The sequence below is a fragment of the Carassius gibelio genome, chromosome A18 (assembly GCF_023724105.1).
Source record: "Carassius gibelio isolate Cgi1373 ecotype wild population from Czech Republic chromosome A18, carGib1.2-hapl.c, whole genome shotgun sequence".
NCBI lineage: Eukaryota > Metazoa > Chordata > Actinopteri > Cypriniformes > Cyprinidae > Carassius > Carassius gibelio.
In genome coordinates, this window is record NC_068388.1 from 10,060,954 (window position 1) to 10,078,272 (window position 17,319).

At 36.6% G+C, this 17,319-nt stretch overlaps 2 protein-coding genes across 2 annotated transcripts; both read left to right on the plus strand.

Annotated features, from left to right (window-relative positions):
• The first annotated feature begins 897 nt into the window (after positions 1-897).
• Positions 898-4,416, plus strand: LOC127934613 (kelch repeat and BTB domain-containing protein 4). The gene is made up of 4 exons (XM_052532108.1): positions 898-1,954; positions 2,050-2,191; positions 2,296-2,402; positions 3,210-4,416. The coding sequence occupies exons 1-4, from the start codon at positions 1,493-1,495 to the stop codon at positions 4,068-4,070; spliced, it is 1,572 nt and encodes a 523-aa protein (XP_052388068.1). The 5' UTR covers positions 898-1,492; the 3' UTR covers positions 4,071-4,416.
• Positions 4,417-5,452: 1,036 nt separating this feature from the next.
• Positions 5,453-14,125, plus strand: LOC127934615 (43 kDa receptor-associated protein of the synapse). Its single transcript, XM_052532109.1, has 8 exons — positions 5,453-6,698; positions 7,552-7,890; positions 9,344-9,502; positions 10,371-10,469; positions 10,913-11,035; positions 11,386-11,439; positions 11,607-11,806; positions 11,884-14,125. Exons 1-8 carry the CDS (start codon positions 6,474-6,476, stop codon positions 11,954-11,956), a joined length of 1,272 nt encoding a protein of 423 aa, XP_052388069.1. The 5' UTR covers positions 5,453-6,473; the 3' UTR covers positions 11,957-14,125.
• Positions 14,126-17,319: the final 3,194 nt, after the last annotated feature.

Sequence of the window (17,319 nt, forward strand, 5' to 3'; positions counted from 1 at the left end):
GTTTGCTTGCAAAACATTTATTTATTTATTTATTTAAATATTGTGTTCAAACCTGCCTTCACTCACAACAGCACTGATATTTTTTTCTTCCACCTCATATTAAAAATGTATTTAGGAAATGCTATGTTTCTGAGAGTGAATGCAAAGTTTTTTGGGAAACAACATTTTTTGTGAGTAAATGCAAATTTTCTTGGAGAAACCAAAAGTTTTGCTTGAAAATTCAGAAAATATAATATAATTACATGATTATTATTTTTAAAATCATTCTATCTTATTTTTCATGTCACCATGTGCCCTTCAGGGCTTCATAGAGTTGTTTCCTCTGCATTTTTCTATTTGCAATTTGCTTAAATAGTTCTAGAGTGTGAGAAATGATTAAATATCCCATGTAGTCTCTCAATACAGTGTTATAAAAACTGCACGCATAACAATTATGTACAAATTTGAAATTAAATTTAGAATAAATTTCTGCATAACATTTTATGTAAATCTATAAAGTCTATCAAGTTTTAAATTAAAAAGATCATAAACGTGTCAGAGTGTATTTTAGAGAAATGTTATCATTCCAGTGACACTACCATAGGCTGTAGATTTTAACTGATCTTTGGAATCAGTGTTTTCCCTACAATAGTGAATTTGATTAATGTACATTAATACATGGTCAAATTAATTGTGGCTTGTAGTGCATATTATGGCTATACCTCCTTACCTCAAACATCAGGTTAGCAGCACTTATAGATCTGATAAACAATGGATGCGAGTCCTTCGTGCAGAACAGCTGAAACATCTGCATGACAGCATACAGACCCACATAAACGGAATTCCCGTTTCAGTCCTATATATATATATATGCATTGCAATGACAGGCCTTCAACACTCGAGCGCAGCAGAGAGTCACGTAAACGCGGTGACGTCAATTCGAAAAACGTTGTTTACTTCCTGAGGCTCACAAGCACTCTTCTGGTGGTATGGAAAAAATTTAAGACATGCTAACATTTATAAACGATAACGCGCATGTGCTGTCTACAGTTTTACATCTGACACGTTGTTTTCTCCAGCGTTCGACTGTGGATTCATTAGGATGGTGAAAGTTACCCAGACATTAATCTAGATGGCTTAAGTTAGCATTAGCTGCACAGCTGGACAGTTTATCATAGATGGACATAGTTTGACTGAGCGAATTGCTTAGCCCTTTCTTTACGCTGATTTAAGTACCAAGCTTCTGGTGGAACCGTATCATTGCAAAATCATTATAAACATCTGATTAAACTGTATGAATTTTTTTGTGTAGATAGCAAGCAGCAGTTTCACTTACAAATAAATCTACATATGGCTGGCTTTACATCAGTCTGACAGAGAGTAATATCCCAAGGCAAATCCCATCCTGCCTGTCAGCAATTAAGACTACATGACTGTACCCATCTGAAAGACATCTGACCCAGTAAGTCGTTCATCTAGTATTCAGGTGAAGCTGCTTTGGATTAAAGGTGCCATGGAGTCTGGTGAAGACGGGGGTTACAGTGTTGGAGGTCCATCAGGGGATGAAAACTACTTCCAGGGCTACACATTCACAGATCGTTCCCATTCCAGTCGTGTTGTGAAGAGCATCATGGACTTGTGTCTGGAGGATGGGTTGTTTGCAGACGTCACCATCACTGTGGACAGCAAACAGTTCCAGCTTCACCGCCTGGTGCTCTCGGCACAGAGCTGCTTCTTCAGGTCCATGTTCACCTCTAACCTTAGAGAAGCGTTTGATCGTAATATTGAGCTGAAGGATGTCAGTGCACCAGTCTTCCAGTCTTTGGTAGACTACATCTACCATGGGACCATCAAACTAAAGGTTGAAGATCTGCAGGACACTTATGAGATGGCTGATATGTATCAGCTCACTGCCCTGTTTGAGGAGTGCTCTCGCTTCCTGTCACGAACTGTGGATATCAAGAACTGCCTCCAGGTTAAACCTTTGGTTTTATGAACTAAAATACAGAAAGAATGCTTTGATAATAGTCAGCTGAATTCGTAGAAAACTGTTGACCACATTTATTTCAGGTGATGTGGTTGGCGGACAGACACAGTGACCAGGAGTTGTATACAGCTGCCAAGCACTGTGCGAAGATTCACCTGATTCAGCTGCACCAGACAGAAGAGTTCCTGAACTTGCCATTGTGCCTTCTCGTGGATATCATTAAAGGTGAATGAATGGCTAATTAGTTTCACTTTAGAAGAGAAATTTTGAGTAGACAGAGTCAAGAAATAATGTTAACTTGTGTCTGTAATTTGCGTCTGCTTCTTTAGATGGTGTGCCAAGCTCACAAAATCCAACTGCATCTATTAACTCTTGGATAAATCACAACAAAGTCGAACGAGAGGAATATTCTGATATGCTTCTAGACAGCCTAAAGGTCAGTATTACACAATATTTTCAGCAATAATTTACCTTTAATGCTCTATTGATATTCTGTATTCTTTAGATTAAAACATATTCAGGGCTCAAATGCTTTAGTTAGATATTTACAAAGGTTTGTTTATTTATTGATTTTCTTTCACTGGCTCATTCAGGTCTGTAGTCTGAAGTTTTTTACTCATCCTCCGAAAGTTTTTACTGGTTCTAACACAAAAAAAAGTATAAATTGAATTGAATTTGAATGATATATAAATACATATAATTGTAAATGTATAACATTTGCATTTTTAAAATAATGTATAATATTTAGATTTATGAATTTCTATTTCCTTACATACATTTTAATCAATTGTTAATTAATTTATTTTATTTTTTGCAAAGACAATTCACAATTACAGCTAACATTTATATCGTTATTATAATTTTACAAGAAACTCCATAAATTCCTAAACACTTTATTGGAAAATTATGGCATACATCAGTGTTCCTCAATACGGGGAGAGAAAAATGTTTGGCCCACACTGATCTCAAATAACGTGGCATTAAAATTCAAACGCTGCATCAGAAAGCGTCATTTACTTGCAAATGTTTTCCTGCTCTTTCCTACTTTGTGGTACTATCAGAAATCATTCCTGAAACTTCCAGATAATCTATGTTAACCAGCTAGATTATTTCACCTAGCTGATCTCTTTAAAATATTGACAAAGCAGGTGTTGACACAGCTGTTGTATTAGTATAATATTAGTATAATTCATGCATGCATGCATTAGTATAATATTGTTTGCATGACTTTGTTGTGTTTTAGGAGATTGGTGAAAAGGTGCACATATACTTAATTGGGAAGGAAGACACACGCACACACTCATTGGCAGTGTCTCTTCATTGTGATGAGGATGACGCCATCAGTATCAGTGGCCAAAACAGCTTGTGTCACCAGATTACAGCTGCCTGCAAGCATGGGGCTGATCTATATGTTGTAGGAGGCTCCATACCACGACGCATGTGGAAATGCAACATGCACACTATGGACTGGGAGCGCTGCGCTCCTCTGCCCCGGGACCGTCTGCACCACACGTTAGTGTCTGTGTCCACAGAGGATGCCATATACTCATTGGGAGGCAAGACCCTCCAGGACACTCTCTCCAATGCTGTCATTTACTACACAGTACAGGACAACATATGGAAAGAGACCACTCAGCTAGACACAGCCGTGTCAGGTGCAGCCGGAGTCAATCTGGGAGGCACCATTTACCTTTTGGGTGGGGAGGAAAATGACATGGACTTCTTTACCAAACCGTCTCGACTTATCCAGTGCTTTGACACGGCCACACAGAAGTGTCAGACCAAGCCCTACATGCTGCCTTTTGCCGGATGCATGCATGCCACCGCCCATAAGGACCTTATCTTTGTGGTGGCAGAGGGCGACTCTCTGGTGTGCTATAACCCACTGCTGGACAGCTTCACTCGGCTGCGCTTCCCTGAAGTTTGGAGCTGCGTGCCATCTCTATGGAAAGTGGCCAGCTGCAACGGATGCATCTACGTTTTTAGGGACAAATGCAAGAAAGGTGATGCAAACACTCTGAAGTTGAATCCTGCCACATCGGTCGTCTCAGTAATCAAGGGGATCAAAATCCTCCTCACAAACTGGCAGTTTGTTTTGGCCTGAGACGTTCTACGTAATGCATTGGATCATGATAAATGTACTATGGTGATATCAATTACAGTCTGTGATATTGATTGAATAGACAGCACTCGTGTAGAAGTTGTTACTGTGGTACAGTGGTACAAGCTTTATAATGTCATGCGAAGTGTTACACAGTAGAGCAACGTAAAGTGTTAATGAAGGCCAAATGTAATGTGTGATGTTTGTCATTTGCAGTTGACCATTGAAGTTTGTCAAGCTTTGGTGAAACCTTCCAACATGCTTTTCATTTGGATTTCAACAAGGAATTTATATTTCAATTTCTTTTTAATCTGTTAACATTCCACAACATGTTATCTTTAATCTAAATCCACAAAAACTAATCTGTACACAGCACTTACTGAATTAGCTGAATATATCTGCAATGTATACAGTTGTGAACTGGATATAAGGACTACCTTCTAATGAGTGAAAATGTGCAATGTCTGCCAACATATTCTGAAAGTAAGGAAATGTTTTCAGATTGACGATGCAAAATATCCTCAAGACCGCTGACAAAAATATTTTAGTACTATTGTCAAGGGCCATTTAAGTAACATTCATAATGAAAGTTTGCAAGATATTCTCTTTGCATCTATCTCACTGTTTCTCAGTGGTTTGTGACTGGACAACTGTTTACATTTTACATCATCATGCAGTATATGAAAGAAGCACTCCATTTTTTTGTCTGCCAGAGACACAAGTTAGCTTATTTTTGTTTACTTTTGTGGCTGTTTCTGAATATTGTTAGTCAGTAATTTTGCTTTTGAAGTCATAGACCAAGAAATGAAACGTGTGTTGTTCTACTCTGTATTTTTGGTTGAACTTTTCTCTTGAAAGCTAAAAACTAAGTTATGTATTTCATGTTCAACAGTTACAATAATGTCACCCTCACCTCCTTGTGATTCCAAACCTGTAAGACTGTCTTTCTTCTGTAAAAAGCACAAAGATATTTTGAAGAATGTCTGTGTTTTTGTCCATACACTGAAAGTAAGTGGAGTCCAATGCTGTTTTGAATCATTCTTCAAAAATGTTCTTTTGTGTTTCGCAGAAGAAAAGTCATACTTGTTTGGTCAAACATGAGTGAGTTAATTATGGCAATTAAATTTTTTGTGTGAACTATATCAGGAGACATCACCTTAAACACAATAAACGATTTGTAAAAAAGTGTTTTTCTTTTTCTCACTAGTAGACTTGACCGCTAAAAAGCACAGGCTTCACAAGTATTTATTTCAAGCGATATATTTCGGTTTCCCCGTAATGTGCTGAGGCAGTGTGTTAGCGTTTCAGGAATTGTGTTATAACAAAGACATGACTTACAACCACTAGATGTTTATCTTTGGAAAGATAAGGCATCTTGTGAATGGCAAGGCAGTAAATACTCCCTATTTGTATCCATGAAGCTGGGTTTAAAGGGGGCAGGAAGGGCTGAAGAAAGCCAGGTTCAGTAAAGAACCCGACAATTCGATCCCATTGATGTGTTTCAAGAAGCAGCGGTACTGTAACTCAAGACAAATACCATGTCAGAGTTTGTGAACTATTCTAAGCATCAGTTGCTGACACCGAGGCTGGGGGGCTGGGAGGTGGCACACCAAGCGGCTTAACAAAGCCCACCCACAGGAACTGCCACCCTCTTTGTGGACCGTTGACTCCCTCTGCTTCACCGTTGTGAAATTTCTGGCTGTTTTTAGACTTGTTCACATGATGTCCAAACCTCTGTAGCTCGGGACTGAATACTTCCTAAAGTTTGGTGCTTGAGCCTCTTGACGGTGTGTGGATGTAGAGGTGAACAGCACTGCTCATGGTTTGAAGATCGACGGATAACCGTCTTTTGTGACCTTGGATCTTTTCAGAGGCTGAAGCTGGATTCCAGCAGAGACACGTGGTCCAGAGTGACAAGGCCATCTGCTGTAGCGCCAGCACTGCAGTGAGAGGGAGGCAGGGGAAAGATGAAGGGCTGTTTTGGGGTGGGGGGTGAGTGTACAGAGAATTCCTCCCCCTTGGGTGCAGAGGGAGTAGATATTCTGGGAGATCATTGCCAGCACCTTGGATTGAGACTTATTTCTTTAGTGTCTCTTTTTATTTTTTACTTCAGCCTTCTTTCTAGGCTTTCTGGAGCGACTGAGGTTGGGTCTTTAATATCAAGAGATAATGGTTTTGTGATTCTTATGTTTTCAAAGTGATGAGCAATGGAAATCTGGACTCTGAAGACGTTGAAAGCAGTGGATCCAGTTTCTTTAACATTTCTTTGCACTCTAAGCTGAGAGTTGTGGATCTTGACGGAAGTGGGTGGATTTTTGCTAACACGTCTTTTGTTTTGGTGAGTTGACGGTGAAAGACAAAAAACGGTACGCTTGTGCTTCCCCAGAGGGCCAAAGAGCCAAGCAGATGGTTATTTTTATGAGGGACTTTGTAGCAGAAATGGGTCAGGACCAAACCAAACAGCAGATTGAGAAGGGACTGAAGCTTTATCAGGCAAATGACACAGAAAAGGCTTTATATGTCTGGATGAAAGTGTTAAGGAAGACAACTGATCCTGGGGGGAAATTTAGAGTTTTAGGTTGTCTGATCACAGCACATTCGGAAATGGGAAAATACAAGGAGATGCTACAGGTAAGAGCCTATTAAGCAGTCATCCTCCTGCTTCCTTACATTAATATTGTTTCACTTTTTGTAAAAAAGTTGATTTATATGTATTCAATTAACAGAAATGGAGTGGAGTGAACCTAAAGGGTTGTTTTTATGTTGTTCCAAACTCGTATGACTTGATTTCTTCTGCGGAAAACAAAAACGAGGACAATTTTGAAAACTGAAAAACTGTTGTGTCTGTATAATGAAAGTCAGTTGGGTTGAAAACAACATTGGACCCGGCTGACTTTTTTATGTTCCACAGAAGAAACAGGTTTGACACAAAATGAGGTTGAGTAAATGAACTATTCTTTTAAAGATTGATATCTGCTATATAATATTCATATGATTTGCACTAATTTGTCTGTAACCTCCGTGACGAAGATTTCTGATGTACTGAAATGTATACCAATTCGAATAATGTGGAACATGCATATAATATGTAACTTCCATAGTTAAATGGAGGGTAAGGAGAGACGCATGCAATATGATCCTCAGCACCGAGCATCTTGTTGACATAAACCTCTTTGCAGAGGGACCTGCTTTCCCGAGTTCAGCAAAGACTTCATTTGCACTATGCTGTGTTTAAACAACTGTAGCTCTCACATAATAATAATAAAGCTGGCTTGATATCTGTTGTGGTATGAAGACCATTTTAATTAAAAAATGTTGTCTTGTCTAGCATTATATCAGGTTGCAACAGGATGGTGAACACCAGAAATTTTTTTTTTAATTTTAAATGCTTACTATGTGTAGTTTTTGATATCTGTGAAATAGTTTTATCAATGAAATCATTTTTGTTGTTTTATGTCCCCATGTACATGCAATCATCCATTAGTACTCCCTAGCTCAGATAAACACAGCCAGAGAGATGGAGGACCCGGACTACCTGACGGAGGGCTACTTGAATCTGGCACGCAGCAATGAGAAGCTTTGTGAATTCCAGAAGACGGTCTCATATTGTGAGACCTGCTTAAACATGCAGGGCACCACTGTTAGCCTACAGCTCAACGGGCAAGTGTGTTTGAGCATGGGCAATGCCTACCTGGGCCTTAGCGTTTTCCAAAAGGCTTTAGTGAGCTATGAGAAGGCCCTGCGATATGCTCACAACAACGATGACAAGATGCTGGAGTGCCGGGTCTGCTGTAGTTTGGGCAACTTCTACATCCAGCTTAAGGTATCAAAACTAAAACCTACTTAAGTTTAGAGAAAAAACCTTGCCACCACTCTTGTTTCGCTTGTGACAAACCTATTAATTACTATTACACATTTTACAATAATAGTGAAGTCATCAGACATAAAAAATCTTATACCTAAGCTTCTTTTAAATCTGTCACAACTCTGTGTAGATTAAAGCTTTGTACACACATTCTCTAAACAAACTTCAATAGGTGCGTTCTAGGATGTTACAACAGGATACCCGTTGGCTACTTTTTCTTTATTCTTAACTCAAAATTAGAACTAAATTGATATAATTAAATAGTTTTGAATGGAAATCATTTGCACTAGGGACTAGCCTTTAGCCTTTAGATCAGGCTTGAGATCTACTGGTACTACTGTTCAAAAGTCTGAGGTTGGTGAGATTTATTTATGTTTTAGAAAGAAGTTTCTTTCTAAAAAGACTTTTATCCCTGTGTTGCAAAGTTGCATTTTCAGCAGCCATTTCTCCAGTCTTCAGTTTCACATGATCCTTAAGAAATCCCTCTAATATTCTGATTGGGTTATCAATGTTTAAAACAGTTGTGCTGGTTAATATTCTTGTGGAAACCGTGATTCTTTTTAAAAATATATTAACGAATGGAAATTTCAAAAGAACAGCATTTATTTGAAATAGAAATCATTTACAAGTCTTTACTGTGACTTTTGATCAATTTGATCAAAAATGATTCCTTGCTGAATAGAATGATTAATTTCTTTGAAAAAACATTTTACTGACCCCAAACTTTTGAACTGTATATATTTACTAAAGCAAACCCAAAGTATCCCCATTGTCTTTCAAAGACTGTACTGTATATTAAGTATTTGTTTAATGCCCCTTTGGCCTCCAGTCATTTAAAGTCTATTAGTGACAGAGTAAAGCAGTTTTTACATGACTAACAAACTGCCTACATGTTACGTACAATGTATCCAATGGTTAGATATAGGCATTTGTACTCACCTTGACACCAGAGATTTGAAGAGAGCAAATTCGCTGGATTCCCAGTAATGCCTTCTGTAATAAGTATGTGATGGAGAGGCATGCAGAGAATGTCAGAACTAAAAGGAGCAATAATAAGAAAGCCTCTTTTAGCAGTAGCAGAGATATATCTCCCTGCCACAAGGGAAATGACAACTTTGAGTGGTTGGTTACTCTGAGCACTCTGATTTACATACTCTTATATTCATATGTATTTCATATTATTATTATTTATTTTAAATTAAGCATTTATGCATTGACCTTAAATATCATATATATCAGTCAGACTTCTTCTAGAATTGTTGAGTAATTTCTGGAAATTTTCACTAATATTCGGTTGCTGTTTTGTATCAACGTTCTTTAAATACCATACATGATACATTAGATTTCCTATGTTCAGCTTGTTTTATGCTTCTAATAAGTGTCCATATCTGCGTATTTTGTGCTTTTGCAGGATTATGAGAAAGCACTCTTCTTTCCTTGCAAAGCAGCTGAACTGGTGAATGACTATGGTAAGGGATGGAGTCTCAAGTACCGTGCCATGAGCCAGTATCATATGTCAGTGGCCTACAGGAAGCTGATGCGCTTAGCAGATGCAATGGAATGCTGTGAGGTACAAACATCTAATTATGATACGTCAACCATTTTTAAATGACTAATGAAGGTGCATATATGTTGTACTGTCCGCCAAAAACAAAAAAGCCAATCTTAATTTGGAAACAGCTTGTGTCAATGGTCACCTGGAGGAATTTAAGGCAGCATCATTTTAATCCCCCAGGATGTTGCATGTTGATCATATTTATCAGTCCCTTTGGTGTAACCCTGGCCTCTGGCTGTCTGCTGCTCGAGCCACGGCACAACTGACAGGTGCAGTTATTTGTAGGACTAGCTGTGCCAGCCCCCTCAACCAGCCCCCTTTACTATGGCTGATAAAAATACGCCAGTCCATCCTGCTGAGGTGCTGTCTGAGAGGAGTGTTAATGAAGAGCAGAGCTTTCCCTTAGCCTCTCGCTAATGACGAGGAGAGAAATATCACACTCAGTCATTGCTTTGGACTGTGAGCTTCGCAATGTCTTGTCTGCAAGAGACATAAATTCCATTTTAAAATATATTAAAATACAAAAGAGTTGTTTAAATTGCAATATTTCACAATAGTGCTGTTCTTACTGTATGTTTGATCAAATAAATACATGTGAGAATAACATGTTGTGTATTGATGTGACGTCATAACGTGCTTAGGGCACACACACAAGGGGAATAAAGATAAAGATGGAGAACGTTGAATCTGGTCTGTGTGTGTGGTTGAATCCGAAATAACCAGTAAGGTTACAACATAACAGACTTTTAAAAAATCGTAGTTATTCCATACTTTTGACTGATCGTATATGTAGTCCTTGTTTGAAAGTAGTTGTGAAACTGTGGAGGACAACACACACTCACACGATTCCTTAAAATATTGGAAATGATCTTATGTCTTTCAGGAATCAATGAAGATTGCATTGCAGCATGGAGATCGGCCCCTTCAGGCATTGTGTCTGCTTAACTTTGCTGATATTCATCGCTGTCAGAAAGATGTTGATGTAAGTTCTACTGCTTTTTTCAGTGTATTGCTATAACTAGTGCATTTAGCACATAACTGTTATACAAGAAAAAAAAAAATAAATAAATTCACTGTCCCACTTTATTGCAGAATAGTGCTTTACAGTTATGACCAAAATCATAATCATATTTTTTTTTCTTTTAGCATTGAATGTGTCTAGTATATTTTCAATGATAATATTTACATTATTATACAACATTATTGAAGGTTTCAAATTTGAAACAAGTTGCTTATAAATAGCTAGAATTTTCAATGATGCAGAAACTAAATATGCACTATGTAACTGACACTATTCAGAATTAATTGCAGAAGCTTCAGTTCAATTACTCTTGAGAGTTCTATTGCAAAATAGTCAACCAAAAGTGCACATGAGTGTTGTTTATAGCAATAATGCTTTTCTTTGTGTGGTCACCTTCAATAAAGAAAGCATTCCCTCGCTATGAGTCCTCCATGTGCATAATGTCAGAGACTGGCAACCGCCTTGGACAAGCATCCATCTACGTTGGTGTGGGGAAGTGCTGGATTCTGCAGAAGGAAAATGATAAGGTCAGGAAACTGATTTGATTGTGTAGTTTCCCTTAATGTAAAGATTCTATATTGGCAGCTATAGTTCCACGAAGCTTTAACACCCATAGAACCTTTTCATTAAACAGTTTCCTTAAAATGGAAAAGGTTCTTCAGATTATTAAAATATTCTACACGCTAAGAAAAAAAAGGCTCTTTTAAGAACTATTCACAGAAAGGTTCTTTTGGGAACCTACAATTATTCTTCTATTGCATGAGACACTTTTGAAACTTTTATTTCCTTTATTGTATAGATGAACATTTGTGATCAATGCTTTATATATATTAAATGTCATCAGTTTATGATTTTTTTTTTAAAAATACTGTCACAGGCTTTGGACTCATTGCAAAGAGCACATGATCTGGCCGAGGCGATTGGAAACAAGGTGATTCATTTGTTTTAGAATAAGAGAGGAACATTTCGTTTTCAACACTGTTTCTGAAGCAGTGGCGCTTTGATGACATAACATTAAACCCGGAAGATAAAGACACGCTCTCTAATAGTTTTAGCATTAGCGTTGTATTTGACTATCTCTCTGCGCTTCTCTTCCAGCTGTGTATCCTGAAGGTGCACAGTCTGTGTGAAGGCATCTACCGCTGTAAGGAGCAGCAGGAGGAGTTGAGAGAGCAGGTGGTGAAGTTCCTCCAGTGTGTAGAAGAGCTAGAGCTCTACTGTGGCATGTGTGGGGAGTCTATTGGAGAGAAGAACCAGCAGCTGCAGGCATTGCCCTGCTCTCACATTTTCCACCTCAAGTATGTATTTTTTTGTTTATTACTCTCTGTGGCCATCAGCTCCATCATGTCACTTACTCTTCTTTTCTCACATGCAGGTGTCTGCAGACGAACGGCACAAAGGGCTGTCCAAAATGTCATCGTTCCTCAGTTAAGCTGGGTTTTGTATGAGATTACACTCCTGCCTTGGACAAAACGGCAGAATCCCATCGCAGTGACCCATCTGGAAGCAAATGTTCCAGGGCCTTCTTTCAGGAAGCTTTCTAACTGGACAAACTGAGAGTTTCCGTTATTTCCCTCCTGTCTTTATGGTAACAGGGAATAATGTGGAAATGAAAGGATATGGGAACAGTTCTACACAGAGACGTCATGAAAGACTACAGATATTTCTCTGAACTGATCTTATAATCCTGCATTGGTGTAAGACAGAAACATTAAAAACAGCATTTTGGACCATGCAGCATTGCTGTCCTGTCAGTGAGGACATTCATCAGAGAGGTGAGAGCTTTACATATCACATGGTTTCCTAATGGACATTATTACTCTATTATCACAGCTGAACAAAACAAAATGTATATTTGTAACAATAACTTTCTAAGTTATTTTCATGCAAGTTTCAAGCTCCAGTCATTTTCTACTAGATTGTGTAAATAATTACTAAATGCTACCATCAATGTCATTTTAAAAGGTAAAGGTGTTCTCTGTCAGCGCTGTAAGTTATGCTGAGAGATGCTGTTCTGTTTGAGTTTGTTTGAGGTTTGTTTTGAGATTGTAGTAAACTCAAATGTCTCTAACGGCCTCCTGTTGGTGAATTGTAATATTCTGAAGTAACAGGGGCATGTGTTCAACTTATTAACTTGACCAATTATGAATTTTGTTAATTATTTATAACAGTTATTTATGAATTTTAATAAGGATCTTATACAGTACACACAGCATTGATATGTTTCTGATAACAGCTGAATTAATTTATTTTACGTTAAATCAACAAAATGTGAAAAGCTTTATTCAATACATTTATAGTATGTGCAGGTAGAAGTTTGCTGAAATCAGCTTTAAAACCTTATAAATAATCTCCTTTATTACAAAAGTGCATATGCAATGAACTGTTTATACATTTTTCCCAACCTGTATAGCACTAAACTATGTGAATATGTTTAATCAGAATGGCCCAAAGTTGGTTTTTATCTTTATTTCTTTGTGGGCACTTTCATTTAATTTTTCAATCCAAAATAAATGTAGGCAAATTGCCATATGTATGATTAATTTTAACATATCACCAACATATATGATGATAGATTCTTTGATCATCTGATAAATACTCATATTATTTTGTTAATGGCTATAGCTAACAATTCTCTAACCTTTCATAAAGGCTACATTGATTTCTCACTATTTTACTTTGTAAGGACTTCAGATAGAATCTAAGGTCTTGTGCATGTTTCTTCTGACTCCTACTTTTAGAAGTGGCCCTTCTTTTTTGCCACTTTAATTATTTCATATCTAAATAATAAAAGAAAAATAAAACACATCCAAAGACATTTTGCTATAGCTCTCGCCCCAAGCATAGGCATTTGCAACGGAAACATTCACAACGTTTAATGTTGGATGTGATCAGGCATATTCTATGAAATAAATAATAAAACAACATGATGGAGATTTCTTGTTGAATTTATTAATATATGGGAGCAATATGCAAAAATGCTGCTTATTTATTTCTCTTTTACCATACTTTTATTTTTTATAGTACCCTAGCTAATCTCCTTGTTTACTAACTGCATGCTGTGTAAAGCGGTTTCACATCCTGGTTGTCAACACTTCATAACTACCTCTCCACATTTGTCACTCACAATACTTGCATGTTTACGCCGTGGAATCTTCTGAAAATGAGACTGAACACATTGTTTAATTGAGAGAAGTCATATATATATATATATATGTTCAATAGACTTTTTCTATTATATTTAATAAAAATTTAATAAAATGTTTTGTTTTTTTGCAGCTTGTTTTCTGATTAAGCGTCTTTCTAATTAAAAACTCTTCATGAACGAAACACCCAAGTATAATTTCCCATTGAAAGGTCTGTTTTGGGTTTTGTTTCATGTTCTGTCTTTAACGTCTTTTATTTTTATAATTTGATTAATGCTGTAGGTTTCATGCTTCCCTTGCCCTCATGTATTTCTCCCCTTTGTATGTGTCATGTTCTGATTGGTTGTTATAGTCGTGTGTCTTGTTCCTTGTTACTGTTTGATCATTGGTTGATTCTTGTCACGTGACCCATAGTGTTTGATACAAATAGCCCTCATGTTGCCATTGACTCTTGTTGTGTATTTAATGTATCTAACCTCTTGTTGGTGAGTTTAGTCTGTTCAAGTAAAGTCTGTGTGGATTATGTTTGGATTTTGGATTTCACTCTGTTAAATAAAACTGCACTTGGGTTCTTCAACTTGCTGTTCAGTGGACTACTCATTACAGAATGCATGACCCCAAGCATGAACACATGCTTCGTCTGCCTGTTTTACACATAGAGATGTAAATGAGAAGTTAATGTGCCTTCTAAAAATCTAATGAACTAAGACATTTTAAATTAGCAATTTATATGCTTGATTTATCCCTTCTCATTAAAATGCTGTAGTATAATATTTACGTTTTTGTGAAAACCTGTATCTGAACTGTAAATCATGTAATTTTATGGCTCAGTACTATGTCACCACAAATATTGTCCAGCCCCACTCATACTGTGTTCATTTTACTTGTGCAGCTCTTAAAATGGGTCATATATTGCCTTACTTTTTTTTTCAAATAAAATTCTTTCCTTCATACTTGTTGATGAGTACTGAAAATATTTCTGATTGACATTTAAAATCCTATCTGATTTTCTAATTTTTTTTTTTTTTTTTTGGATTTTCTACTTTTTTGGGGGGTGCTTTTTGGTAGGTGTTTTTTTTTTTTTTTTTTTTTTTTTTGCAAGCTCAGGATCTTAACAAATCTATTAATTGCAAAGTAAATGTATAATTTATTATGTTTTTGCAGTAGCTAATCTAAAGTGAAAACTATTTGCAAATGTTATAAATGTATACTAATCATTAATACCTTCATGAGCAGTCATCTCAATGGTAAAAATTGTCCTAAAAGACCTGAATTTTCCCTAATCACACTTCTTTACTTATCATTTCTTAATCATTTGTTTTTGCAGAAGCCAATCTAAAGTTGAAACTATTCATAATTTGTAAATGTTTATAAACTATGACTAATCATTTACTATATTTGTGTGTCATTGGACTTTTATCTAATGTTTGTGTAAAGGGTGGCTGATTAGCTAAATGCTTGCTAAAGGCATAACAGATTGTAATCTTAGTGCAAAAAAAAAAAAGTTTTTATCGCCTCAACTACACTCACATTAGTATACTATTCTTCAGTATACCATTAAACAAGATATTCATTTAATTAAAAATGATTGTTTCTCCTCTATGCCCCGCCTTCCTGAAACTCGTTGCTTTTTACAAATCTCATCGGACTGAAAAGCGAGGTGTGCTCTGATTGGCCAACTATCCAGTGCTTTGTGATTGGCCGAATACCTCAAGTGTTTGACGGAAATGTTATGTCCCTTGCCATACTGTGATGCGTGTCCCAGTCAGAACACTGACATGACATGACAAAAACAATAAAACCCATTACAAACTAGCCATTTGTTGCATCCAATTTACTTCACTTTAGAACATTCATTCACATATTTTCGCTGCGCAACATCTTCACATATGGACAAGTATAATATCATATACCTCTGATAATAAATAGAATTTAAATTCACGTCTCACACACATCAATGCACTTTGAATGGAACATAAACGTTTGCTTCGAAGTGGAATCATGGCTGAATATCCTGTGATGTCCACTTTGCAGGGCACTTATGTTTGAATAGAACAAACGTCTGAAGCCATAAAATAACATACAAAATGTGCCAAGCGGGGGGTGTGAGGACTGGAATTGAGAACCGTTGCTCTACACTGCTCAAAACTCGCGTTTGAATCATCAGTGGCAAATCTTTTACATATGTAAACGTACTTACAGACTGTGTCAGAGCAGCCGGCATTGTAGTCTTCTCTCCCAGGATCAGGAAACAGTCCTCCATAAAATGTGCTGCACACATCTAAATATTTGGGTTGAACTGTTCTGGAACAGTGTTGTAAATGCAATTTAACCACCGATTTCTAGTTGTGCCTTCTGGAAGGCCAAACAAAGTATTTTTGCTTTCACAACAAAACAGTGTCTCCACGACCTGACACCGGTGGCATCAGCGAGAATCAAAGGTTAGGCCTTCCTTCTTTGCGTGAACATTTGAGGGGCATTTGACTTAGACGTGGAGGCGTGTTTAAACGAGCCGTTTTTATCAAAAATATCTCTTTGGATTTGAGACTTTAGTCTTTGCAACTCAACGCTCCAAAGAGAAATTAAAACTTGAAATCGCATCATATGACCACAAGCTTTTAATCATTTTATAACATCTGTCAAAATAATTTGTAGAACTTAAATAAGTGCTTGATCATAAGGAATTGAAAGTTTAATGACATTTGTAAGCATTTTAACTTACATGAAATAATGATTCATTTGAACATTATCTAATGTTAGTGTATTAGCAAATATTAACAAGAACATTATCTCACGTTTCTAACTCAACATATATTAACTAATGATCTATTAAGCATTATATAAAGTTTGTTAATGATTTATTAATGAAAGTTGTTATAAAGCGTTACTGTGACCCATGTTACCCATTGATAACTTTACCTTTGTCTTCATATTCCTTTATCATATTTGACTGTGTAAAAGTCAATTTTAAACTCTTTTCGATGTAAACATGCGCCTCTTGGCACTTCTTATTCATGTTTTTGGCGTCTTGCACATGAGCGCCTTGTTTAACACAGTGTCAAGTGGAGTTAAGTGTTTTGTGTGAACAGCCTTAATCCGTTGTTGATGTTAGAAATCGTTCATGCATTCTACAAAGTCAAAAAAATTTTGGTTCAAGGGATAACAATAATGCCATCTTTACACTTTCTATACCTACAGGAACATGGAATTATATTATATTATATTTTCATTGTTTTTCTTCTTTTGTGATGCAATATTTTTGATAGTTTCTGAAAAAGTTACGTTCAATTTTATAAAGTTGCGTTCATTTTTATTTAAGCATATATAATTCCATACACACAGATAATCACAGAAATTGGTATGATAAAGGAAAGGTTTCCATTTCTGATGCTGCAGATGGTGGCAGTATTTAAAGAGAAGTTTACAGAGAGAATCTTTCCTTGTTTTGCCACTAGGATAAAGGAGAGGAGCACACTAAAAATCTATGCACTTTAATGTGTCCGTAATGAATGAAGGATGACCAAAAAGAGTACATCAATTAATAATAATAATAATACAAAGATGAAGCAAATTAGCATCTAGACTTTTGATTTACAATTATTTTTAAAGTTGATTATCATTATTTTTTATTGTGTCAGTGAGTATAAGCTATTATGTTTGAGTTT

Excerpts from the sequence above, each read along its gene's own strand:
- LOC127934613 (XM_052532108.1), top strand. The coding sequence starts at position 1,493 with ATGGAGTCTGGTGAAGACGGGGGTTACAGTGTTGGAGGTCCATCAGGG. Across the intron at positions 1,955-2,049 it reads ATATCAAGAACTGCCTCCAG|GTGATGTGGTTGGCGGACAG; the intron begins GTTAAACCTTTG and ends CATTTATTTCAG. Across the intron at positions 2,403-3,209 it reads TGCTTCTAGACAGCCTAAAG|GAGATTGGTGAAAAGGTGCA; the intron begins GTCAGTATTACA and ends GTTGTGTTTTAG.
- LOC127934615 (XM_052532109.1), top strand. The coding sequence starts at position 6,474 with ATGGTTATTTTTATGAGGGACTTTGTAGCAGAAATGGGTCAGGACCAA. Across the intron at positions 7,891-9,343 it reads ACTTCTACATCCAGCTTAAG|GATTATGAGAAAGCACTCTT; the intron begins GTATCAAAACTA and ends GTGCTTTTGCAG. Across the intron at positions 11,036-11,385 it reads TGCAGAAGGAAAATGATAAG|GCTTTGGACTCATTGCAAAG; the intron begins GTCAGGAAACTG and ends ATACTGTCACAG.